The sequence below is a fragment of the Carettochelys insculpta genome, chromosome 1 (genome assembly GCF_033958435.1).
Source record: "Carettochelys insculpta isolate YL-2023 chromosome 1, ASM3395843v1, whole genome shotgun sequence".
NCBI classification, from domain to species: domain Eukaryota; kingdom Metazoa; phylum Chordata; order Testudines; family Carettochelyidae; genus Carettochelys; species Carettochelys insculpta.
This window is the reverse complement of record NC_134137.1, coordinates 13,387,510-13,415,325: the sequence shown is the minus strand read 5'-3', so window position 1 is coordinate 13,415,325 and position 27,816 is coordinate 13,387,510. Positions and strand designations below refer to the sequence as shown.

Here is a 27,816-nt window from a genome sequence, read left to right as displayed (position 1 = left end):
GGCGGGCAGCCTGTAAGGGAGCTGCGGACGACAATGGCGGGTGGCCAGCAGGAGGAGCAGTGGTGGCTGACGGCAACCAGTGGGCAGCCAGTAGGAGGTGGATAGGAGCAGTGGACGACAATGGTGACTGGCGGGCGGCCAGTAGGAGGTGTGGCAGATGACGGCGACCAGTGGGCAGCCAGTAAGGGAGCAGCAGACGGTGACCAGTGGGTGGCCAGTAGGAGGAGCAGTGGACGGCACGACCAGCGGGCAGACAGTAGGAGGAGCAGCGGACAGCGCAACAGGCAGACCGGCAGGCGGCCGGTAGGAGGAATAGCCAGTGGCCAGCAGGTGGCAGTCAGTGGGATGCTGCAGACAAGTGGACGGCTAGTACTGCCCTGGTGATGTATCCGTAGGCTCTGAGTCCGGGACTGCACCACGAGAGGTACACCCTGTAACTGTGTGTGCGAAAAGGGCAAAGAGCCCCAGTAAGAGATTTGGTTCTGTAGCGTATGGGGATGGTATCTTGTTAAAGGGGTTTGTCTCTCGTTTGCTTCAATATACTGCATCTGTCACTGTAAACTTGGGGTAGGTTATTGTCATTAAATAAGCTGTTTCTATCTTAGACTCTGTGCTTGCAAGGTGGGGAGAACTGCCTTACAGGCACGCAGCAAGTGGGGTGAGATTGTCCCAGGCCACTGGGTGGGGGCTCGAGCCAGTTGGTTGTATCCTTGACAGGAACCCCCAAGGAGCTGAAACCGGCCTTCTGGCAGGCACCTGGCATTAATAGAAGGGTTACATGAGCATAAGCTTTCGTGGGCAAAGACCCTCTTTGTCAGATGCAGGACTGATTTATGAGGAATAGTGCCTCACATATTTTGGAATGGGGCACACAAACTGTGCTCTTTTGAATTCCTTTTGAAAGAATGTGCGGCTTTGTCTGGAGGCCCTCTGGTGGAAGAAAATTTTTTCTTTAGGAAAAAAGCATGTGTAGATGCTCTGGGGGCCCTTTGTTTGAAAGAGCAGTCCTGATGGTGCTGGATTTTTCAATCCCTGTCCTGTTCTGTTGGCTTGACGGTCGGGCCCAATGGGTGGTGGTCAATGGCTCAGCATCTGTATTAATGACTTGGATGAGGGAGGGGATTGCACCCTCAGCTAGTTTGCAGATTACACCAAGCTAGGGGGAGAGGTAGATATGTTGGCAGGTAGAGATAGGATCCAGAGTGACCTGGATAAATTGGAGGATTGGGCCAACAGAAACCAGATGCGGTACGACAAGGAGAAGTGTAGAGTCCTGCACCTGCAACGGAAGAATCTCAAGCATTGTTATAGGCTGGGGACCAACTGGCTAAGCAGCAGTACAGTGGAAAGGGACCTAGGGATTATCGTGGATGAAAGGTTGGATATGAGTAAACAGTGTGCCCTTGTAGCCAAGAAGGCCAATGGCATATTGGGGTGCATTAGGAGGAGCATTTTGAGCAGAGCTAGAGAGAGGTTGTTGTTCCCCTATATTCAGCACTGGTGAGGACACATCTGGAGTATTGCATCCAGTTCTGAGCCCCCAAGTATAGAAAGGATGTGGATGTGCTGGAGCAGGTTCAGCAGAGGGTAATGAAAATGATTAAAGAGCTGGAGCAGATAAAAAAATATGGAGATACACATCTCATAGAACTAGAAGGGACCTCGGGAGATCATCAAGTCCATTCCCCTGCCCTCTTGACAGGACCAAGCACCATTCCTGACAGATGACCTATGAGGAGAGGCTGAGGGATTTGGGCTTATTAGTTTGCAGAAGAGAAGACTGAGGGGTGATTTAATAGCAGCCATCAACTTCCTGAAGAGGTGCTCTAGAAAGAATGGAGAGAAAATGATGTCACTGGTAACAGACAGCAGACCAAGGGGTAATGGTCTGAAGTTACAGAGCGGGAGGTGTAGGCTGGATATTAGGAGAAACTACTTCACCAGGAGGGTGGTGAAGCACTGGAACGTCTCCTAGGGATGTTGTGGAATCTCCATCCCTAAAGGTTTTTTAAGTCCCGGCTTGACATAGTCATGGCTGAGATGACTTAGTTGGGGTTGATTCTGCTTGGAGCAGGGGGCTGGACTCGATGACCTCTTGAGGTCCCTTCCAGCTCTGTGACTCTATGATTCTATGAAAGAGCAGGGGCTGTGCAGATGCTCTCTTTCGAAAGAGCAAATTGCAGTGTTGATCTGTTCTTGTGACTGTGTCTACACTACATTCCCCTTTCAAAAGGGGGATGCAAATGAGGGAGATCAAAAATGCAAATGGAGTGCTCGTTTACAAACCTTGCGCTTCATTTGCATAATCTCACATGATCTCATATCTGGAAGAGACTTTTTTGAAAGCAAAAATAACCATGTAAACAGAGTTCCTTCGAAAATAAACCCTGTTTTCAAAAGAACCCTTCTTCTCTAAACAAAATAAATAACTGTAGTGTTGATGTGGCCAGAATGGAGGCTTTTCCAAAATACACAGCTGTGTAGACATAGAACACTGGTTGCAAGTGCCTATTTTCTCTGTGCTTCCAGAGGTTCTAATCTGAAATAGGCTCTATTGTGTGTAGACACACTATTTAAGAATTCATTTTGCTTATTTTGGGGCTTCCCTGTAGCATGAACCTGTTAGTCTGGAATAGTTTATTTTGGAATAATAACTCTGAAATAAACTATTCCAGAATAATTCTGTTGTGTAGATATTGCCCCAATGTGATGCTCTACTCCAAAGAACTAATTTGATCCTTGCATGATAAATAAGGGAGTCTCACACAAGAGTTGGGAAGCTATTTTGCCTCTGTATTTGTACTGGTGTGACCATTGTTGGAACAGTGTGTCCACAATTCATGAAGGATGTTGATAATTAGAAAGGATTCAGAGATGAGTTACAAGTATAATTAAATTATTAAAAATCAATCCTCACAGTGGTGTACTCAAGGATCTTAACCTATTTAATAAAGAGTATATTAAAGGGTGATTTAATCACAGTCTATAAATATCTAAAAGGGAAATAAATATTTAATTATTGGTTCTTCATCTAAAAGAGAAACATACAATATGATGTAATATCTGGAAGTTCAAGATAGACATATTATGGCTCAAAATAAGGTACACAGTTTTAAAAGGGAAAACAAGCAAAATATTGAAACAACTAATACCAGGGTCCTGGTGTATTCTCCCTCACTGGCAATTTTAAAATTCAGATTCTAATTTTTTTTCCAGAATGACATGCTCTAGAAATTATTTTGGGGATCTTTTATGTGCTAAGCAATAGAGTACATGAGACTGGATTATCACAATGTTCCCTTGTTGATTTGGAATTAATGAATAAAGGAAACGGCTCATTTAATAATGTTCCTTTCCATGAGATATAATTGTCACTATCTGTACTTGCAGCTGTTCATCCTGTGTGAAAATGATATTGATTAAGGCTAGATGAATCTGCTTAATATTGAGGAAGGGGTCCTGTAAAACCTAGAAGCATATGTTATGAAATAAAATCAACAGACTCCCTCAGTTCTTCACCGATGGTGGCTAGTGCTCCAAAAACACTCACTTAATGTGCAGCCAGAGTTAAAAAGTAACAGGATGGGAAATAGGAAATGGATAAATAAGAAAACAGAAAATATTACATTGACTCTGTACAAATCCATTCTATGTCCACATCTTGAAGAAAGCACGCTGTTGTAGTCACCCCGTCTCAAAAAAGATATATCGGAATTGAAAAAGGCTCTTCATGAAACATCTGTTCCTGTTTAAAGATCTGACATAATGGAGATTCAAAAATACTTTATGCTTTTTATTCCTAGTTTCTCCATGAAGGTTCCAATGAAACTTTGTTGATATCGAAGATGGTTCAGTATGTCCACTTAACAGATGAGGTGAGTTATTTATTCTTATGTATTATGGGCACAATTGTGACTGGTGTTATACATCTTCACTGGGAAATCAGGGTGCATAAGGTGTCCCCTTTCCCTGCAGAGACTACCTGTACAGAGTGTTGTAGTTGTGGTGTGGATTAAGGTGAAATATGATATATGACCTTCTTTCCCATTGAAATTAGGACCTGTCATAATTTGAGGAGGGATTCTGTGTTTTGGAAGAAATCAAACCAGATTTGTTTCCATGCTCCCACTAATGATCATCTTCATCCACTGTTTAAAAGTTCTATTTTCTCTATTAGGACATGAGAAACTGGATGGTATGGGGAAATTTAAATATCTTTTACTCCATTCCTGAGGGTGCTCTACTTTAGGTGAGTCTGTTACCTGAACCTGCAATCAGAGTCTCCAGGGAAGCCAGGACCAGACGGTATTCACCCAAGGGTTCTGAAAGAACTCAAATGTGAAATTGCGGAGTTATTATCAGTGGTTTGTAACCTATCCTTTAAATCCACTTTGGTACCAAATGACTGGAAGACGGCCAATATAACGCCAATATTTAAAAAAGGCTCTAGAGGAGACCCTGGCAATTATAGACCGATAAGTTTAACATCAGTACCAGGCAAATTAGTAGAAACACTAGTAAAGAATAAAATTGCAAGGCACGTAGAAGAGCACGAATTGTTGGGCAAAAGTCAGCATGGTTTCTGCAGAGGGAAGTCGTGTCTAACTAATCTATTAGAATTCTTTGAAGGGGTTAATAAACATGCGGACAAGGGGCACCCAGTGGACATAATATACCTAGATTTCCAGAAACCTTTGACACGGTCCCACACCAAAGGCTTTTATGTAAATTAGGTGGTCATGGGATAGGAGGAAAGATCCTTTCATGGATCGGGAATTGGTTAAAAGACAGAAAACAAAGGGTGGGAATAAATGGTAAATTTTCACAATGGAGGAGGGTAACTAGTGGTGTTCCCCAGGGGTCAGTCCTGGGACCGATCCTGTTCAACTTGTTCATCAATGATCTAGAAAATGAGGTAAGCAGTGAGGTGGCAAAGTTTGCAGATGACACCAAGTTGTTCAGGACAGTCAAAACCAAAACAGATTGTGAAGAGCTACAAAAAGATCTCAGCAAACTGAGTGATTGGGCAGCAAAATGGCAAATGAAATTTAATGTGGGTAAGTGTAAGGTAATGCATGTTGGAAAAAATAACCCAAATTACACGTACTACATGATGGGGTCAAATTTAGCTACGACAGATCAGGAAAGGGATCTTGGAGTTATAGTGGATAGTTCTCTGAAGACATCCACGCAGTGTGCAGCAGCAGTTAGTAAGGCAAATAGGATGTTAGGAATTATTAAAAAAGGGATCGATAATAAGACAAAAGATATCATACTTCCCCTATATAAAACTATGGTACGCCCACATCTCGAGTACTGCGTGCAGATGTGGTCTCCTCACCTCAAAAAAGATATATTGGCATTAGAAAAGGTTCAGAAAAGGGCGACTAAGATGATTAGGGGCTTGGAAAGGGTCCCATATGGGGAGAGGCTAGAGAGACTGGGACTTTTCAGTTTGGAAAAGAGGCGATTGAGGGGTGATATGATAGAGGTATATAAAATCATGAACGGTGTGGAGAAAGTGAATATAGAAAAATTATTTACCTTTTCCCATAATACAAGAACTAGGGGACACCAAATGAAATTGATGGGTAGTAGGTTCAAAACTAATAAAAGGAAATTTTTCTTCACACAGCGCACAGTCAACCCGTGGAACTCCTTGCTGGAGGAGGCTGTGAAGGCCAGGACTCTATTAGGGTTTAAAAAAGAGCTTGATAAATTTTTGCAGGTTAGGTCCATAAATGGCTATTAGCCAGGGATAAAGTATGGTGCCCTAGCCTTCAGAACAAGGGCAGGAGATGGATGGCAGGAGATAAATCACTTGATCATTGTCTTCTGTTCTCCTTCTCTGGGGCACCTGGCATTGGCCACCGTCGGCAGATGGGATGCTGGGCTGGATGGACCTTTGGTCTGACCCAGTATGGCCATTCTTATGTTCTTATGTTCAGAGATTAGTAGCAGTGTTAATTTGAGCAACACGTAAACTCCCCCTCTTTCATGCCACCTTCTGACAGTTAGAGGGCACTGTGCAACTAAACTACCCTCAGTTTCTTCTTCACTATCCTTGGCTTGAGATGGAGCCCTCCTTAGTTTCCTCGGCTACATCTGCATTAGACAGCTTTGTAGACAAAACTGGGGTTTTGTAGAAAAAATTCGTGGCGCGTCTACACACAAAATGCATTTGGTTGACAGAAACTGTCAACGAAAGAGCTGTCTAGACACTCTGGGGGCCTTTGTCAACAGAGTGTATCATGTTTACCCTTGTTTACATTTTAGATTATGGATGGGGAAACTGTTTTGGATTGGGGGCCACTGACCCACAAAAAAATCAGTCGGTGGCCACGTTAAAGTGAGAAGAAAACCCATGAAACTCTCACAGATGTGGCCCCTGACTGAGACACCTCACTCCCCTCATGCTCCAGTGCCACAGGCAGGAGGTTGGAGAAGGGGAGACTGAAGTTTTGGGCTTCCTCCAAGCCAGTTTAATTCTTTGGAGGACCCAGGGTGGGATCAAAAATGGAGGGTTCAGTGTGTGGGAAGAGGTAGATGCAGAGAAAATATGGGGCCTGGGTGGGAGAGAGATTGCAGGAGCAGGCAGTGGGTAGATTTTGGGGACCTGGGTGGGGGGTAGGATGCAGGATCAAGCTAAGGGTGGGTGCTCTGGGTTGAAGAGAGGGTGCAGAAGTGAGTTGGGGTTGGATGCTCTATGTGGGAGGTAAGGTGCATAAGTGGACTGGGGGCAGCAGTGGGAGGGTCAGGAGTGGGATGGAGGTGAGGGGTCTTAGCAGGAGTGAGGGGTGAGAAACAGACTGAGTAGGGTCTGGGTGGGAAGGAGGATACAGGAACAGGCCAGGAGTGAAAGTCTGGGGAGAGGAAGGAGCAGAAGTGATCTGGGGTTGAAGGATCTGGGTGGGATGTAAGGTGCATAAAGGCATTGGGGACAGCAGTGCGGGGTTCAGGAATGGGCTGGGTGTGGGATCTGGGTGGGAGGGAGGGCACAGGAACAGGACAGATGCTGGGTAGGAGAGCCTTGAGCCTCAGGGTCCAGATCCAAGCAAGCTGCATTCTGGACTATGGGCCAGGGTTCCCCAGCCCTGATTTAGAATTAATATTATTATGGCCTTTTGGTTAAGATCATGTGTAGTCCTTCTTGACCCCAGAGATGGCTGCCAGCATATAATCCACACCACTCACGGAGAAGAAGTCATATTCCTCAAAAGCAGGCAACAATCTTTCTTTCCGGGGAACTAGCTAAAAATTCTTCTCAGTGGTTCCTGGCTTATTCAGCATTTTGGATACTGACCATGGTGTGGTTTAGCATCACAAAAAAGACCCAGTAAATATCAGTTAGGGGAAGCAGACTCATCATAAATATCTTTTTAAGTAACTGGTATTTTGTTGTTGTTGCTGTTGCTTTGTTTTTTGTTTTTTGTTTTTTTTTTCATATTTCAGGACATAATTATTTGAAAGACTCTATCAGAAACCAGAACTTTGGGAATTATTTTTTTTTAATATCAAGCTGAGAGTCCCTTAAAAAATGATGCTGTTTGAGTGCAGTTACTACATAGGTCTTCTATCAAGCTTCATTTATTTAAATATTCTGCCAACATACTCTAAGATTGCTCTTTGCAATGTAATTGTAAGTCATTAATAGCAACAAGCCTTCCCCACATACACACTCAGTTACAGAAAGCAGCATAAGTGAGGCCCTCAGAGCTGTAGGTAAAAGTGGTAATGTCATACTAATTTATGACACAGTACAAGTGAGTCTCAGCATAGAATAGAGAAACTGGTGAAATACAGGGTACTTTCAAAAGCACAAAATAACAAAATGAAAGAAACCCTTTTCTGATCAATTATTTCAGCTTTAGTAGTCATGAGTATTGTGTGTAACAACATCATTTTTTTCAGACAGAAATAAGATTTTTCAAATAAGCAGTAATGTCGCTTTAACATTATGATTTTATTCTGTGCTCTAATGCAACTTCTGTGACTGAACAGGTAAACAGGAACAAAGATGAGTGACACCCGCAATGTGGATTATGTGGAGGATGATTGACTGAATCCATGACATGTAGATGCCTTTAACATTTATGTTTTCAGATGTACCGTCCATTTGGCCTTCATGTTGTTCTGACTGCATTAGAACTTTGGACAGAAAGGGATCTCATTACAATTACTCACCTTTTGGATCAGGTTATTGAATTTTATTCAACCTATGTTGCAAAGTTCATTATGAGACGTGTACGTTTCGACCACACACAATTAATTGTGTAAGATTCTTTTATTTTAATCTTTAAAAAATAGGCTAATACCATTCTTTATACTTATAAATGTCAATGTTAAATTTAGACCTTGAAGATATTTTGCAAGATTTTGTTTGAAAATGAGAACACACACACACACACAAATGTATCCTTTGTTGTCCTGAATAACTCAGCTGTCCATTGCAACATGTGGTTTTCCCATGGCTTCAGCAGATTGATAGTGTTCACTTGCTAGGGAATATCCTCAGTTCATTTTACCTCCTGTGCAACAGCACAGAGGGTTTCCAGACTTTCTCATGCCCAGTGTATAAACAAATGAGAAATCCTGCTCAAATTCTAAATCAGTGGTGTACAAAAGTAATTTACCGGATAGCTACAAGCCTCCCTCATGCCCCCCAACCTCCCACCAGGCATCACCCTCCCCCACCAGATTACTCACCGGAGCCACAGGGCACAAGCTACCCTGAGCCACTGCATGGTGTGAGACACCTCTGAAACCCCCTAAGCCACTACATGGCACGAGACCTCCCCCAAGCTACCACAACACCTAAGCCAGGAACAGAAAGGAAGGAGAGATACAATTTAAACTCCTCCTCCTAAAGTATGCCTTGGCACTGGCAGAGCCAACTAAACACTGAGCACTGAGTGAGTTGGCATGTTTAGAGGTAATGGCACCATCTTCCGTGAGCACCACACCAGGACCATCAGGTTGATAAAATCTGTGCCAAGAGCTATGACTTCAATAGTACCAGTGCCACTAATATTACAACAATTCCTGAGTTGTAAAGATCTCAAGGTCACTTTAACACCTGAATCCCCTGTTCTCAGTGCTAACAACACCACAGCATGGTCAGTACCGAGCCACCTCAGAACTCCATCATGATCTGCTCCACCTTCTGAGCATCAAAATGATGAGGACAAAGGAGAAATATATTCTCCTCAATGTTCTTCTCCAGGTTATGATCCAGGCCAAACAGACCCTTTGCATAGGAGATATTACATTGACCCAAAGACACATAATAGTATGGTCACCCATGGATAAACCAGTGCCATTTCCCTCACGGTGGCTATTTTGGAATATATAAGCAACATATCCCCTACAACACAAACCCACCTGCCCCCCAGAAAAGAGCATAAATTATCACTAGGGATGCTTGAGAATCATAGTCCAGGAAATAGTATTGCATGTCTGGAGACACAAAAAATATATTAAGCTGATGATTCTTTGAATTTAATTTCCCCAGTTGTTTTTCACATGCTCTTTCATAATGCTCTCTCCTTTTCAGGTATACAAGGCAGATATTCAAAAAAAGCACATAAGCACACGCTTAATCTTTGAGCATGTGGTTAAATCCCACTGAAGTCATTGCAAATTTGCTTAATAGGAACTTAAAAGTACAGGCAGCAATAACAGGAGAACTCAGCGCCCACTAGCAGTCCTATTGTCTCAAGATCAAGTATCAGAATTCTTAGGGTATTTTCTAGAATTAAGTCACCTGTCAGATATCTTGTATCAAAGTGAAATCAGCAGCTGAAAACAAATAGTTATTTTATGACTTCTTATAAAAAGTCACAATCTAAAAAATTGACACAATAATTCCATTGCACGAGGATCTGCAGGACCTCCCAAAGACAAGATTAAAATCTCACATTTTTTATAGAACTGTATCAAGGCTCGTACCCTTAACTTTGACACTGAGGCTTAATTGAAAACAACATGGAATGATGGAGGGTTTTGACTGCTCAAAACCATCAGCTCGTCATCAGCCCCACCAAGGACTTACTGGGTATTGACGTATGTTGGAAAGACTGCTGCAGATTGAATCACACCAGGGCATTTTATGAGAGATGTGGACAAACCCTCTTTAAATGAAAAATTAGGCAAACACATGTATGTGACAGAGTGCTGGCTATCAAATCTAAATATAGATTTGTAATCATTGCTACCTACCCAAGGCGTCTGAAAGAATAAGAAGTGACTTACCTTTTAATATGATCACTGGTCTCAGCAGAAGACACTTTTGTATAGATGTTTCCATTTGGTTCTGATGGGGCAGACTTTAGTAAGTAACTCTGGATAGCTGGACATTGATGTTATGAGAAGATGTATTTATAAGTAAGAGTGTAATGTTTTCTTATATATCTAAATACAGATTGTGGATATCACACTTTTACTTTGCCTGCATTTATTTAGAGCTATAAAGAACAGGTAAATATCAAATTAACACTTTGTATCATTTACTGTATTTTGTATTATAGGGGAGGACCATATAAAGGAATTGATGGATATTCATATGGGGATGTTCTGTGCACTCGTATTCCTTCAGTAGCTTCTGTCAAAGTATGTGAAATATAGTCCCCAGTATGTATGCTTCAAAATGATATTTTAATTAATGTTATTATTTTTCCAGTTATGGGACGCGAATAATTCATTGTTTATATCATTTGCACCTAGAACTATTAGATCATCTTGACTGCCTTTCTGTATATTTCAGGTCATTACATTTCACCCAGTTACCCCTCAATAAAGCTCAATGTCTTTAGTCAGATCAAAGCCTTTCATTCCTTAAATGACTAATCTGTTGCATGTCACAGGCACATAATAGCACACCAAGGAGCCACCTGGGCTCCTTCAATGGTAGAGAATTTAATAGATGAGCTATGCCTAGATGATTCCATCTTGTGCAGAAGCAACAAAAAAAAAAAAGGTCTCTGCCATGTACATCTGGATGACTCACAACCAGTACCTTAGCTTCGATGAGGACTGCTTCTTCTGCCAGGAGAGACTCTTTGTGCTGTTCTCCTTCACTGGTAGCAAAGAAAAGAGATAAGAAGAAGTTGGCCAAGAGGGGACATGCCCAAACTCTTACAAGAGCCAAGCAAGAAGAGTGCAATGGAGTCTGGCCACTTCTCTTTGCCAATTCTGAGGATGGCACCATCAACTCCACCTCGTAGGCAGGTTCTGTTGGATCATCTCTCAACAAATTTGTAACTCAGCATTTGTTGTGGCCAGGGACCCACTTGCACATTCAGTGCCATCATCACTAATGGTACAAGACAGGTGGCATTACTACTGGAGAACAGAAGAGTCTGTTCCGTCTAGAGGGAAACCATCCGATTGCCTTAGCACCATCTTGTGGAAAACTCCCTGATTGCCTTGGCACCATTCCCTGGAACTGGTGGGAATCATCCCTCCACAGGAAGGTGGAATTGTATTCCCACTTGAATTTCTGTCAGTTCCTCCCTGGGCAGTCTTTATAGAGCTGGGTGGAGTGTTATTACAGTATTTGGCACAGGGAGCTGGAAGCTTCTGTTAGTTGTTTGAAAAAGCCTTATCTATCTTGTCAACCTCATCTGGTGGTCTATAGCAGACCCCCACCACAACATCACAACATTACATCTCATCTCTAAACTTAACCCAGAAATTTTCAGCACAAAAATGTCTGGGCTGCTTTGTAACTTGGTGATACTTACAAATTATGAGGCATTTCCAGGGCAACTTTTGGGAGAGGACTAAGAGTGCATCCAGGGGGAACTATCCCACTTCATTGCCTCTTAATTCATTCTCAGAAACACCATTGACTTTCCTTGTGGAATTAGTTTGTGACATTCCCATTTTCCAACCTCTCCAGTGGTAAGCAGGCTATCTTCATGTCAGAATTCTTCCTGAAATCACACAAAAATAGTGAGGATCAGCATCTCCACGCACTGGATATTAGACAGACCCCGGTTTTCCATATCAAAAAGACCGAAATGGTTCTTGTACGTCCATGAAGCTAGTTGTCGCCATAGCAAATATTTGATACACCCAGAGTTAGTGGTTTTGTTATAATAGCTCCATAAAGAATATTGTGCCACTAGATAATTGGTAGAAGGAAAATCCAGAAACTGTCCAAAGTAAGGAAAAATTAAACCTTACGTTCAGCCTTAATCTTTAATCTTACCAATATGTAATCAAGAATCCCATTGGTCTGCATGCTGTGCAGTTATTTAAAAGTATTAAAATGATTATGGACTCCCTACAACAAAGATGTGGAAGCAATCTTTAAAAGTTATTTACCTACTCTTATCTGAAGCTGATATCAGTGATTCATTACCACTTAGTTCTCCCTCTAATCTTCCAAACATGGGGGTCATCACTTTTTCTCTCTCTTATTACCTACTATTTCACAGAATCACAGAATCACAGGGCTGGAAGGGACCTCAGGAGGTCATCTAGTCCAGCCCCCTGCTTCAAGCAGGATCAACCCCCACTAAGCCATCCTAGCCACTACCTTACCCATCTGGGACATAAAAACCTCAAGGGACGGTTTCACATGAATGACAAAAAATTGCAGGTGGTTTAGATGAGATATAAGAATGATTCAGTCTGATGGACTTTAAAAGTTCAGTCCATTTAGCTTATCCAAGAGAACAATCTGAAGCTGGGTCAATTTGTACGGGGAGAAAAGTCATAGTGAAATTAATTAACCAATAAAACAGCTTGCCAAGTGTTATGGTGGATTCTTTATCATTTGGAGTCTTTAATCATGAATTGATGGTCTTTACAAAAAAACAAAAATGCTTTAGCACAGCCGGAAGTTATGGACTAGATGTAGGAATTATTGGGTAAAATTCTATGGCTTGGGGACCATGGCGGAGTTAGATATATCACTCGTAAGTGTTTCATTTTTTTCCCACCCCTTAGAGGCCTCAAATTGCAGTGTGAAGAAATTATTCCTTTATTCTGAAAATTCTGTTGGGGGATTCTGCAGCATTCTAGATTTATGCTTGCAAATGATATTCTCCAGTGTATTCATGAAGTCACACAGTTCCTAAAATTTGGATTTTTTATGTTCATGTGTAATTCATAACTCCTTGTCTTTGTGTTCTGTCTGTGTACAGGCGAGATCTAAATCAGTGCTCTATGATGCAATTAGTGTTGCGCATGAGATGGGCCATTCTCTTGGCTTCCCTCATGATAATTCTAAGAGAAATACTGCTAGAGGCTGTGTCTGCAAATGCGCCGGAGGAGGAAAATGTGTCATGTGGTCACATGCTTCGTGAGTAATGCTTGTTTTTAAAGAGTATAATACAACAATTAATGCCTTTTAATAAGATTGTTGTAAAGGAATCCCTTAAGTTTTTTTCTCCCAGATGCTGGGAGAATCAGGTTGTGGAAGTCCTGGCCTTTGCAGAGCTTCTTGAGTCATGCTGTATGGGGGGAATCAAAAGAAAATTAAATGTCTCCATGGACTCAAGTGCTTCCCTTTCCTTGGGGACCTTCCTGGGAGGAAAGAAAGTTCATGGTGCTGTCAACAATACAGAACTTTTGTACTAGGTTTTGAGATATCTCTCTAACTGGGCTGCTGAGTCAGGCATACTCTGTCCAGCTAACCCTAGATGTTTGCTCTCGTGCCCATAGTGGCAGAGAAGATGTCAATAAGAGCTGCCCTTTTGGCTCCAGGAGTGACACCAGATGTCTCTTACTTAGGGCTGTCTTATCACTCCACCCTCCAGCTGACTGCAGTTTTCTCCATTTACAATACTCCCCGCCAACAATATATGAGTGAGTAGACCAGCAGGGTAGGACTCACCCATCCCCCATGATGTCTCTGGTGCCTTCCTCATCGGTGTGGTCTATATACCCTATCACAGTCACTGGAGAAGTCGGGGATGTGGTTTTATTAGTATGGACATTGCATATTATATTGCATATTATATAGGAGGAATACCAGCTGAAAATGTTCACATGTTCAGTCACTGACTCCTGCACCCTTCCTTGTGACATGGCTATTTGGCTTCCTGTCTTTGAGGAATCAATTAAATTCAGGAGTCTTTTCTGATTTGTACAAGTGATATTTTTCCTTTATTTCTTCTTCTTCTTTCTCTCTCTCTGACCCTTATTCAACATTTGAACTGATATAAATTACTTCATGGATTTATTGTAGAATTTGGGCTGAAATCCAAGAACAGCAAGGTGTCATGGGCCCTACTCTGCTTATATTGGCCTGAAACGTCTTGCAGCAGTGGTTCTCCTTCAAGTGACTGCAAATGTATACATTGCATATCTGACCAATGCACAAGAACTGAAGGCTGTTGCTACCATTAATGTTGAGATTGCATATATGTGCTGAGCAACGAAGGGTCCTGTGGCACCTTATAGACTAACAGAAAAGTTTAGAGCATGAGCTTTCGTGAGTTAACTCACTTCTTCAGATGCTGGTCCTGGAAATCTGCAAGGCCAGGTATAAATAGGCCAGAGCAAGGCTGGGGATAACGAGGTTAGCTCAGTCAGGCAGGCTGAGTAGATCTGGAGGTGTGAACTCCAAGAGAGGGGAAGCTGCTTTTGTATTTAGCCAGCCATTCACAGTCTTTGTTTAATCCTGAGCTGAGGGTATTGAATTTGCAGATGAATTGTAGCTCAGCAATTTCTCTTTGGAGTCTGTTCTTGAAATTTCTTTGCTGCAGGATAGCTACTTTTAAATCTGCTACTGTGTGTCCTGGGAGATTGAAGTGCTCTCCTATGGGTTTTTGTATATTGCCATTTCTGATGTCTGATTTGTGTGCATTTATTCTTTTACGTAGGGACTGTCCAGTTTGTCTGATGTATATGGCAGAGGGGCATTGCTGGCACATGATGGCATAAATTACATTGGTAGATGTGCAGCTGAATGAGCCCACAATGGTGTGGCTGATCCGATTAGGTCCTGTAATGATGTTGCTGGTGTGTATATGTGGGCAGAGCTGGCAATGAGGTTTGTTGCATGGATGGGTCCCTGAGATAGAGTGACTGTGGTGCGGTGTATAGTTGCTTGTTAGGATTTGTTTTAGGTTGGCAGGTTGTCTGTGAGCAATGATAGGTCTGCCTCCCAAGGCCTGTGAAAGTGGGGGATCATTGTCCAGGATGGGTTGTAGATCCCTGATGATGCGCTGTAGAGGTTTTAGCTGAGGACTGTAGGTGATGGCTAGTGGTGTTCTGTTGGTTTCTCTCTTGGGCTTGTCCTGTAGTAGGAGGCTTCGTGGCACACGTCTGGCTCTGTTGATTTGTTTTCTCACTTCCTCAGGTGGGTATTGCAGTCTCAGGAATGCTTGGTGCAGATCCTGTAGGTGTTTGTCTCTGTCAGAGGGGTTGGAACAAATGCGGTTATATCTAAGTGCTTGGCTGTAAATGATGGATCGTGTGGTGTGTCTGGGATGGAAGCTGGAGGCATGGAGGTAGGAGTAGCGGTCAGTGGGTTTACGGTACAGGGTGGTACTGATGTGTCCATTGTGTATAAGCACGGTAGTGTCAAGGAAGTGGATCTCCTGTGTAGATTGGTCCAGGCTGAGCTTGATGTTGGGGTGGAAGTTGTTGAAGTCCCAGTGGAATTCCTCCAGAGTCTCCTTCCTATGGGTCCAGATGATGAAGATGTCGTCAATGTAGCGTAAATAGAGCCGGGGTGTTAGTGGACGAGAGTTGAGGAAGCGTTGTTCTAGGTCAGCCATGAAAATATTGGCATATTGAGGGGCCATGCGGGTACCCATAGCTGTGCCGCTGATTTGAAGGTATATATTGTCACCGAATCTGAAATAGTTGTGTGTGAGTATAAAGTTGCAGAGCTCAGCCGCCAGATGTGCTGTAGCATCATCAGGGATACTGTTCCGGACAGCATTTATTCCATCTTTGTGTGGGATGTTGGTATACAGAGCCTCTACATCCATGGTTGCTAGGATAGTGTTTTCTGGTAGGTCACCAACGTATTGCAGCCTTCTCAGGAAGTCAGTGGTGTCGCGGAGGTAGCTGGGGGTGTTGGTGACATAGGGTCTGAGGAGAGAGTCCACATAACCAGACAGTCCTTCAGTGAGAGTGCCAATACCGGAGATGATGGGGCGTCCAGGATTTCCAGGCTTGTGGATTTTGGGTAGTAAGTAGAATAACCCTGGACGGGGCTCTAGAGGTGTGTTGGTGTAGATCTGTTCTTGTGCTTGTGTAGGGAGTGTCCTGAGCAGACGGTGTAGTTTTTTAGTGTATTCCTCGGTGGGGTCTGAGGAAAGTAGCCTGTAAAATCTGGTATTGCAGAGTTGTCTGGAAGCCTCCTTCTGGTTGTCAGACCTGTCCATGATGAATGAATGGCTGTCCATGAATGGCTGGCTAAATACAAAAGCAGCTTCCCCTCTCTTGGAGTTCACACCTCCAGATCTACTCAGCCTGCCTGACTGAGCTAACCTCGTTATCCCCAGCCTTGCTCTGGCCTATTTATACCTATTTATACCTATATTTATACTTATTTATACCTGGCCTTGCAGATTTCCAGGACCAGCATCTGAAGAAGTGAGTTAACTCACGAAAGCTCATGCTCTAAACTTTTCTGTTAGTCTATAAGGTGCCACAGGACCCTTCGTTGCTCTACAGATCCAGACTAACACGGCTACCCCTCTGATACTTGACATATATGTGCTGTGTCCTTGTGCTCACAGTTCAGGAGTATAAAGGAAAAGGCTTCTCCAACTCCCTCCCTATTCCTTCTTACTGGTTCTGATTGGAGGTCCCTGTGTTCCTTCTAGCCCTGGCTCTTTCAACTCTTCTCATCTACTGTTGCTTGTAAATAGTTAGGGAGTCACTAACGTAAGTAAATTAAGTATGTGTTAAATGTTAGCTGCAGAAAAAACATATTGGCTTGTATCAATTCAGCTGGTATCAATTTAGAAGTAAAAGGGCTGCAGGGACCCTCTTTTCTCCTCTCTTTATTCTCGCAGCTGATCATCAATGCAAATGGCAAGGTCCATTTCATCTTCGATTTCTTCCTGCAAGCACCACAGCAACTGATACAGTTGTGCTGCTTCACTCCACCCTGTTTCCACTTTGATGCAGTGGAAGCATGCTGTGCGGAAGGCCCCTGTTCAGAGCCCCTGCTGAGTCTCCTCCAGGTGGTCTTGGCTGTTCATACACAGTTCAGATCATCAAAGATGGCTCATATTGACTGGAGAAAGACTTCCCAGTTTGTCAGTACTGGGCTATGGACTTCTGGCACAGGGCACCTAAGAACAAAAGAATGTCAATACTGGGTTGGAAAAACAAAGATCCATCTAGCCCAGCATCACAACCAAAGCATGGACACCCAGACCTAATGGTCAGAACCAGAGTTTGCACTCATAAGAAAGGAATTGAGAGTCAGATGGCTTGGGATACTGGAAGGTCAGAAGCAGGAGACAACCTTGATATCAGAACCCTGAGTCATGCCATGTCATGATATCTAGGGCTCTTAGGCAGGAGACAACCTGAAGATCAGAACTGTGAATCAGGTGCCAGGAAAGCAAGCTGGAGGAGCACGAGAAGGAAGTACGAGGTGCACAGTCCAGATCAGACAGGGCCCCAGTTGTTCAGAAATATTCCTCTTCTTGTTGCTGGTTTCAATAAAACCAGTGTGCCAATCAACTGCTTTGGGACTCCATCAATGAGATCATAAGGGCAGAGACTGAAACTGAGGCTGGGCTTCATGGGTAAGCAGTGGAGGGTGGAGGTGGAGGGTAGAATTTGGGTGCACTCTGTAGACTGAGGTTCAAGCCTGTAAGTTATGGGATACAGGAAGCACTTTGGGTGTTTGGTTTTTTTTTTTTTAAAAAAAAAAAAGATCATCATTTGTTCCATTGCTTAGGCATCAGAGACAGTGTTCCCCTTCTTCAGCTTCATACATATAACAGAGAAGAAATTATTAAATGGCTAAACACTGCATTAATAAAGAGATCAGGTTGCCTGGTGCTGGCTTCTGTCCTTCCAAAAGATTGAATACAGCAAAACTCAAACTTCTGAAATGTGGATACACTTAAGGTAAAAGCCCACACTAGCTCAGCTGTGCTCCACTGGAACTGACAATAGCCACTGTGAATTATCGGAGTTCATTCCAGCAACGTTCCCTGTTAGGTGCAGCTGCATTGAATGCTGGAGGAGTAAATTGGAGCAGCTTGGAAGAGCTGTGATTGTGATATGTGGAGATTTTATTTTGTGAGGTCATATATGAGTTAAATCTGTGGAATTTAAATATCGGTAGGGAAAAATACAGATCTGGGAGATATCCAATAGGCTGGTGAGAACAGGCTGTCAAACAGTGTGAATTGGTTGTTAAATTTTAAAAGTCTAGTATTGGTTGGAGAAGCTTATTAGTATTTGGTGCAGGGAAAGTGCAGGGACTGCCTCTCCATGTCATTGAAAATGTAGAAAGGGAATTTGTGCTTTGGGCATGTGGAAATATCACTCAACAGAGGCAGAATTGAGATTGCATGGGCTTTTACCTAAATTCTATATTCCCTGGATTTCATAGGCCTGAAATCTATCATTTTGACAAGGACACAGACTATCATCTGGCAATTTTAAATCCATGTTAACAATTTGATTCTATTAAATTTCTTAATTTCTAAAACTGAGGAAAAATATTTGTTAGTTGTAGTGTTTACCTAGGTTTTCAGTTTTGTTACTGTGACTAGCCTAGGTAATAAAACAAAACAGCAGAAATGTAGCACTTTAAAGACTAACAAAATGACTTATTTGGTGATGAGCTTTCGTGAGACAGACCCACTTCATCAGATCATTCTCATTTCCAATACAGACTGTCATAAGCACAGACGACAAAAAAAAGGCAATAAAACCTGACAAATCAAATACATAGGAGGAGGAGGAGTAGTGGGGGGATGTTAATTGTCCTGCCTGTTATAATTACGAGCATCAAAGTAGGAAAGCAGTCCTTGTGATGTGTGAGTTAATTGATGTCTCTGTTCATACCACATGTTAATGTGTTGAATTTGAATATGAATTCTAACTCACAAATCTCTCGCTCTAATCTGTTTTTTTTAAATTCTTTTTGTTCCAGGACACAAATTCCCAGGTCTTTTACAGAATGGCCCACTCCATTGAATTGTTCACTGACCGGCTTATGTATATTGAGTTTCTCGGTGTCTGCTCTGTGTCCCTTTATTCTTTGGTGAAGATTTTGCCCAGTCTGTCTAATGTACATAGTAGCAGGTCATTGTTGGCACATAATGGCATATATAATGTTGCTGGACATGCACAAGAATTTGCCTTTGATCTTGTAACTAACATGGTTTGCTCCAGTGATGGCATCCCCAGAATAAATATGTGGACAAAGTTGGCAGTGGGGTGTGTTGCAAGGAAAAGTTCCAGGATTACTGTTACTGTGATTTAGCCAGTGATTGCTGGTAAGAATCTTTCTTAGGTTAGGAGGTTGTCTATAGCAAAAGACAGGCCTGTCACCTGGGGCTTTTGAGTTGGGGGCTGTAGGTGATGACAAGTGGTGTTCTGTTATTGATCTTGTGAGGCCTATCTTAAAGTAGCTGGTTTCTGGGTATTCATCTAGCCCTGTCAATTTGTTTTTTTTTGTTTTACTTCTACTGGTGGATAATTAAGTTTTATGAATGCTTGGTAGAGGTGTTCTAGTTTTCGATCTCTGTCAGTAGGATCAGAGCGGCTGCGATTGTATCTAAGGGCTTGACTATGCCACACACTCTCTAAGAAGCTTAGGAACCAATTGATCAGTATTCTGTTCAGCAAGCAGGAAAGGATCAAGAATGACCTCTCTGAACTTGAAACTCTCATCAAGAATCAAGACTTCACACAAGTCCCCACAGAGCAGGACTTTTCCTACCTAGGCAACAAATCTATTGTGCACACTTCCACACCCTACAAAAAAGAAAGGACAATAATCTATGTAAATTACTTCATACTTCAGGATACTACCATTACAACAACTACAAGACACTGGATAATATTGTTAACCTTTCAACCTACAAAATCAACCCAGCTGAAGAGTCTCTCTTATCCTGGGGTCTTTCTTTTTGCCCCACCACTTCCACGAACCTGACAGGGCCAGATGAATACCCAGAGACCAGCCACTTCAAGACAGACCTCAGAAGATCAATAACAGAACACCACTTGCAATCACCTATAGCCCCCAACTCAGACCCCTGCAACACAGCATTAAAAACCTACAACCTATTCTGGATCACAATGCTACACTCCCAAAGGCCCTACGTGACAGGTCTGTCCTTTCCTATAGACAACCACCTAACCTAAGAAAGATTCTCACCAGCAATCACAGCCTACATCACAGTAATACTAATCCTGGAACTTTTCCTTGCAACACACCCCACTGCCAACTTTTCCACATATTTATTCTAGGGATGCTGTCACTGCAGCGAACCATGTTACTTACAAGATCAAAGGCACATTCTCATGCACTTACAGCAACATTACATATGCCATTATGTGCCGACAATGCCTTGCCACTATGTACATTGGATAGACTGGGCAAACTCTTCGCCAAAGAATAAATGGACAAAGGGCAGACATCAAGAAACAATATACATAAGCTGGTTGGTGAAAACTTCAATGGAGAAGGCCATTTCTGTTAAAGACCTGAGAATTTGTGTCCTGGAGCAAAAAGAATTTAAAAACAGATAGAGCGAGAAATTTGTGAATTGGAATTCATAAGCAAATTCAACACATTAACAGCTGGTCAAAACAAAAAACAGTCAAGTAGCACTTTAAAGACTAGAAAAATAGATTATTAGGTGAGCTTTCGTGGGACAGACCCACTTCTTCAGACCATAGCCAGACCAGAACAGACTCAATATTTAAGACACAGAGAACCAAAAACAGTAAGCAAGGAGGATAAATCAGAAAAAGATAATCAAGGCGAGCAAATCAGAGAGTGGAGGGGTGGGGGGGAAGATCAAGAATTAGACTGAGTCAAGTATGCAGACAAGCCCCTATAGTGACTCAGAAAGTTCCCATCACGATTTAAACCATGTGTTAATGTGCCGAATTTGAATATAAATGTCAGTTCGTCCACTTCTCTTTCTAAAAGGGAGCGATAATTTCTCTTCAGTAACACACATACCTTGAGGTCATTGACAGAATGGCCCATTCCATTAAAATGTTGACTAACTGGTTTGTGGATCTGGAGTGTTTTGATGTCTGTTTTGTGCCTGTTGACCCTTTGTCTAAGGGAGTTAGAAGTCTGTCCAATATACAAAGCATCTGGGCATTGTTGGCACATGATGGCATATATGATGTTAGTAGAGGAGCATGAGAAAGTGCCCGTGATTCTGTGAGTAACCTGGTTAGGTCCAGTGATGATATTTCCAGAGCAGATATGTGGACAAAGCTGGCAGCGGGCTTTGTTGCAGGGAAAGGTTCCAGGACTGGTGTTCCTGGGGCATAGACTGTGGCTGTTAGTAAGGATCCTCATGAGGTTGGGAGGTTGTCTGTAGGAGAGAACAGGCATGTCACCCAGGGCCTTCTGGAGTGTAGCATCCTGATTAAGAATAGGTTTTAGGTCTTTAATAATTCGTTGCAGTGGTCTGAGTTGGGGGCTGTAGGTGATGACCAGTGGTGTTCTGTTCTTGGCTTTTTTGGGCTGATCTTGGAGTAGCTGGTCTCTGGGTATGCGTCTGGCCCTGTCGATTTGTTTTTTTACTTCTCCTGGTGGGTAATTCAAGTTTATGAATATTTGGTAAAGTTCTTGTAGTTTTTGGTCTCTGTCAGTTGGATCAGAGCAAATGCGATTGTACCTAAGATCTTGACTGTAAACAATGGATCTAGTCACGTGTGCAGGATGGAAACTAGAAGGGTGTAGATAAGTATAGCGATCAGTAGGTTTTCGGTACAGTGTGGTACTGATCAGGCCATCCTTGATTAGTACTGTAGTGTCCAGGAAATGTATCTCTTGCATGTTGTAATCGAGGCACATTTCCTGGACACTACAGTACTAATCAAGGATGGCCTGATCAGTACCACACTGTACCGAAAACCTACTGAATTAGGAACATGAGCACGGCCAGGTGTGGATGACAGAAGACAGAACAGGAACCATTACAATAAGGGTCCCTGTATAGTTCAATGGGACAAAAGTACAAGGTCCTCTGGACTTTCTATGAGAACTAAGGCAGCTTCATGTGCCCTTTTCCAAACATATTGCTTCTGTAGGAATTTGTAGAGCAGCAACCTGGACTTCAATGCATACTTTCACTAGGTGCTCTTCATTAGATTTAGAGTCTATCTTGGATGCAAAATATAGTATGTCTGTTCTGTGATCATTGTTCAGTTAGGACTTCGTATCCCAACATCCTGGGTTAGAGTTACTGCTTGTTGGTCTATCCCGAGAAGGGAAGTATGCAAATGTCCCAAAAGAAATAATTAAGTTTATGTACCTAGAATTCTTCTAGATGGACTCTGCAAATAGACCATCCCTGTCCATCTTTCCCCAATTTCTTGGAATCCTACTGACCAAAGGACCTGGGATGGGAAGGGAGGAACTCAAATGGCTGAAGTGTTAAATGTCTGCTAAGGAGGAGTTCTCCAGCAGGCATTGCTAGCTTGGGTTCTACCAATCAGAGCATCTAATGAGTGTGAATAGGGAGAGTCCTTCTTGAGGAATTCTGAGTACAGGTAAGTAACCTTCATTTTTCTAACATTAATTTTCATAGGCCTTTGCTAAGATGTAGGTCCTCCCAGTTCTCCAAAGTCATGATTTTGATTCTTTCTTACCATTCTTCTCCCTCCTAGCTCTTGCTGAGAGGATAGACCTTTCAAAACAGCTTTGTTTCTCATCATATTAGGAACAGGACACAGAAAAAAGAACTTATCAAGTGGGAATTTTTTCTGTGAACCACATCCAAAACTGCACATCCTTCACACTTCAGTAACTGGCTAATTCAGCTGAAATGCTGATTTGCATATACAAGAAGTTTATCAACCTGGTCTATATAATGGAATCATTCTGCAAGAGAGAATGATCCAAGAATGGAATTCTTTCTCAAAATTGGCATTCATTACAACATCAAAAGTATTTTAATTCATTTAAAATATATGTGATCGATCTAATGCTACCGTACATACATTTTTAATAATCATTGTTATTCCTCAGCCAAACATGGTCTTATTTTATAACTAAGTGCACAGTCAGTTGGTCTCCATTCTATGTTGTGTATTAGAGAAGTTCATTTATTTTTAAATCAGATTTTCACATCTTATCTGGGCAAATGGCTTGAAGGTAATACATGGCTGCATATTTGAGATTCTTGATACACCTTTGAGCAGCCATCTTGCTTGCTGATTGAGGCAATTTGTTGCATTCTCTATTGTTTGAATTTGTCTAACTTCAATTTCCAGCCATTGGATTTTGATATATTGACATACTGAGGTGCTCTCTAGTAGTGGATATTTTCTCCCTGTACAGGCGGATATTGTGTACAGAGTTCAGTAACTGTTCCAGAGCATACTACTTTGACACTATAAGAAAGCCAGGGAAAACCTGCCTTTTTAACATACCAGAACGGAAAATATTTGGAACACAGGTGTGTGGTAATGGTGTAATAGAAGATGAGGAGGAATGTGACTGTGGTATGGATGAGGTCAGTAACTAGAGATGTTAGTTACATGTACATCTTACAAAAGCATTATTAAGTGTGTTTTGTGCAATTGCAGAACTAGTCCATGGGACATATGGATTTACAATGGAAGTGCTGTCCATGGTTCCTGAGTTCAGTGAGCTGAGTGTTGCACTTAAAGCAGTGACCCAAATAATTTTATTACATTTGTAGAACACATCTTATGCACATCAAAATCACAGCTTTCCAGTACAAAGTGAATAACTCTTTAACTACCTAAAGAACTGACCATAAACTAAGGGGTCATATTGTATGACTGGAGAATTGCTAACATAGTACCCATTTTTAAGAAAAGGGAAAAACTGATCCAGGAACATACAGACCTGTTGGTATGACCTCACTTGTAGACAAGATCGTGGAACAAATTTTGATGATGAAAGTAGATCAGTGCATGCAGGTAAACAGAAATTGGGATTCAATACAACATGGTTTTACAGAAGGTAGATCATGGGGTTTACTATGAGAATGGAAGGATGGATAAGGAACTAGTTAAAGGGAGACTACAAAACATTGAAATTGAACTTTCAGTCTCAGGGGAGATTATTGGTGAATTTTTAGAGCGCTGGTCTTGCAACCACTCTGGTTTAACAATTTTATTGGCACAAAAAGTGGGAGTGTGCTAATAAAATTTGTCGAAGACACAAAGTAGGGAGGCACTGCCAATTTTGCAAACGACCAGACTATCATACAGGAGTGGGATAACTTTGAAAATGGAGTAATAGAAGTGGGATGATATTTAATAGTGCAAAGTGCAAAGCATGCACTTGAGACCCAGCAATAAGATTTTTTTTTTAGCTAAAATCTGGGATCTTACCAGGCCAAAGCAAAGAGGGAAAAGAAAGTCTCGGATGTACTGGTTGATCTCAGGATGACTGTAAGCCCCTTATTACTTTTACTGGAAAACTCTTCCAGAACCTCACTCCTCTGATGGTTATTTCTAATTTCCAGCCTGATTTTATTGTGTTTTAAAAATCCATGTAATCGGAACTATGGTTAAGGGGACTATATTTCCCAAAATGAAAATGGGACACCATGTGGGGTTAGCTGGAACCTCCCTCATACTGGGCTGACCCCAGCTGCTCATATGAGCCCTGACTGTCTCCTGTACAATGCCAACGGATATAGCTGGCAAGAGCAAATGGTACAAATGTCCACTTTTCCCAAAAGAGTTGGGATGGCAGGGATAGGGCTTAAAAAGTGGCTGTCCCCACCAAAATTGGGTGTATGGTCACTATAACTAAGGTGAGAAATGGGAGTTTGTCCCTCAAATTCACTGAGCTTCACTGCTGTTTGAAATTAAACCGTAAATGGTCAGAGTGATATTGCTCTGCGGAAGTCCCAAAATAGGTTTGTAAGATGAGGTGTTATTCATTTTCTCCTTGAAGATGTGCTTACGGAGTGGTTGTTGCCTATCCAATTGTGCAATAAAGCCAGGTGCTGCTTGTGTTTCTGGACTTTGCTGCAATAACTGCCAGGTAAGAAATCAATATTGTAGGTTTTGTACTTTATGGTAAATTGAATGTTTAATTACTATTTTTAAAAGTTAATAACCAGTGGTAATCCTCTTAATTTTCAAAGCTTCTTTCTCAAGTACTGGATCTGCTAATCCCAAATAGATATGTTGGGATTAGAGCTGTGCAACTTGTTTTTAGCAAGTAGTTAATTTGCTGAAACTAGAAGTTTTGGTCAAAAAAGTTCATGTTAACTCGCTGAATAACTTTGACCAACACAAAAAAACGAAAATATTTCAGTAATGTTCAAATGAAATGTTTTGTTTCACTTCAAAACATTTTTGTTTTGTTTTGACCAGTCACTTTGACAAAAGAAAAGGAGAGGAAATTTGCAAAATGCTGGGATTGTGGCTCCCTTATAAGAGCTAGCACAATGGTTAGGTTCCTCTCAGATGTGGGAAGCTAATACACATTTCCCCCATTTGCATGATGTGAAATAGCAATTTAGATGTGGGTTTTCTACATTGCAGGAGAGTGTCCTAGCTACTGAGCTATGGGATATTATGGGATCGTTTAACAGGGTCTCCTGTTGAACCATTTTAAATTAATAAATCATTGTTGGAGTAGGGGCCTTCACTCGGGTCCCTAATATCCTAAATCAGAGGTGAGCAAACTTTTTGCATTGGGCCCCAGTTTTCATCCCTGCAATTAACAGGGGCCCCCCAACAGCCCTGGAAGTGAGTGGAGGTCTCCAGGAGGTGACATTCCGTGTTCCCATTGCAGGAGTCAGGTACAGGGAGGCAGCAGATTGGAGGAGTCAGCAGAGGCTGTGGGGGAGGCAAGCCAATTCTGCTGCTCCCCCTTATGAAATTTCATACCTCCCCGCTTTATACACCCCTGCACTAGGATTTTTTGGGAATCACATTAAGCAGTGCTAGAATGGCAGGCAAGTATCCTAGGAGAGGCGGCGCCCTGCCCAACCAAAGCATGGGGTGAACACCTCCTCCTGCCTTTCCTAGGGAAGGGACTGGCTGGTGTCACTTACACATTCCCTCAGGCACAGCTGGGGCTCACCCTCTACCCCTGCTGACTGAGCCTCTAAACACCCTTTCCACTCTCCCCCGATGCCCACCACTTACACCTGCACCCCTCGGCATCTCCTTGCAGGGCATCCAGAGATGCCCAGGCAAAGTTAACTGCAAAGTTCAAGGCTCCCTCCCCAGGCTGGGGAGACCAGCAGTTGGGTGGGGTGAGGCAAGGCAGGAGCAGAGTAGTGCTGCTCACTTACACTCTCTCCTCCCTCACTGCCTCCAGAGTGAGTCACCGGACTGCTCAGCAGCAGCCTTCTGATGACCTCTGCCTGGTTTCCCCAGGCAGAAGGGCATGGCTGCAGGCTGGGAGCTCAGGTTTCACGTGGAGCAGCAGATGCAGCTGCTCACATGTGGCCAGCCAGCATAGCTTGCCTGCTACTGTTCCAGGAAGGAGGGGGCAGGACTGGCCTGGGGAGCCAGTGGAGGCCAGGGAGCATAGGGAAAAGAGATTGCTCTGCACCCCCCTTTTGAAATTTTGCACCCCTCAACAGGAGCACACACCCCACTTTGTGCACCCCGTCCTAGGTAAATGCCCAAACTACCTACTGAGGTGGTCATTCTCTTTGCCTTCCGAGACACAATAACTATCTATTATCATTATGCACAACTTACTAGTCATTGGGCCAGGGAAAGCTTGAGAATGCTTCTGTAGCCTGGTAGTTAGGGAGGCAGCTAAAGTTGTCAGTAATGGGTGAGAGGCTGAAAGGACCTGCCCATCAACATTCTCTCCCAAACATTCTGCTTGCTTGGCCGTGAAGGGCTCCAAGGCCCATCAGAATGTCTAGTCAAATCTTGGGACTGAGCTTCACAGCCTAGGTGAGCAGACTTCTGCTAAAAGTATGTGCTCGAGTGTGCTGTGTAGACAGTGACTTGAGATGGTGGCTTGGGCTGGAGCTCAGACTCTGATCCTGGGTCAGGGGGAGTGGGTTTGAGAACACAGGATCCAGCCTGAGTCAAAATACTTAAATACCATCTACACAGCCAAAAATAGTGCACTAACACAAGCCTTGCTCGAACAGGTCTGTGGACCTTGGCTGGGAGGTTTGCTCCCAAGTGCCATGTAGACGTATCCTACGTGACTTCAAAATGCCACAGACTGATATTTCCCCCAATATTACACAGACTTGTAAGGTCTATTGTCCTTCTATTTCTTTTTTGCCATTGTTAGCTTTCTGCCACAGAGTACAGTGCCTTTATGTCCAGAGTCATCTGAGCCTGGGCATTGTCAGGGTTGCTCACGTTAAGAAGGGGAGCCTATTCCAGCTCCTGGTATAAGGCATCCTTACTTAGACGGAAAGAAGGTCCTCTTCTGCACCTTCCGGAGAGCTGTCTGAGATCTGTCAGCTCATCTGGAGGAGACTTTGGTGGCACAGAGCACCCCAATGCACGGTTCTGCAATAAAGCATCAAATCACCTCTTTGAGGCCACAGGAAAGCTGGTGTCAATAGCAGAAGGTTCTTGTGCTTTCTTCCAGTAGTGGAAGGTGCTTCCATTCAGCCCACCCTACAGATCAGTATCCCAAATGATCAGAATATATGGGACTCATTAGAGATGCTCCAGGGATTAGAAATACTCTGTCTTTAC

General features: G+C 42.8%; 1 protein-coding gene across 1 annotated transcript in view; it reads left to right on the top strand.

Annotated features, from left to right (window-relative positions):
- Nucleotides 1-27,816, top strand: part of LOC142001577 (disintegrin and metalloproteinase domain-containing protein 20-like) — a 106,764-nt gene that overhangs the window by 18,939 nt on the left and 60,009 nt on the right. The window contains exons 8-13 of the mRNA XM_074976969.1: nt 3,804-3,875; nt 8,104-8,273; nt 10,527-10,608; nt 13,152-13,309; nt 23,480-23,654; nt 25,076-25,165. Of these exons, the coding sequence (XP_074833070.1) occupies nt 3,804-3,875; nt 8,104-8,273; nt 10,527-10,608; nt 13,152-13,309; nt 23,480-23,654; nt 25,076-25,165 (747 nt within the window). The remainder of the gene's footprint in view (nt 1-3,803; nt 3,876-8,103; nt 8,274-10,526; nt 10,609-13,151; nt 13,310-23,479; nt 23,655-25,075; nt 25,166-27,816) is intronic.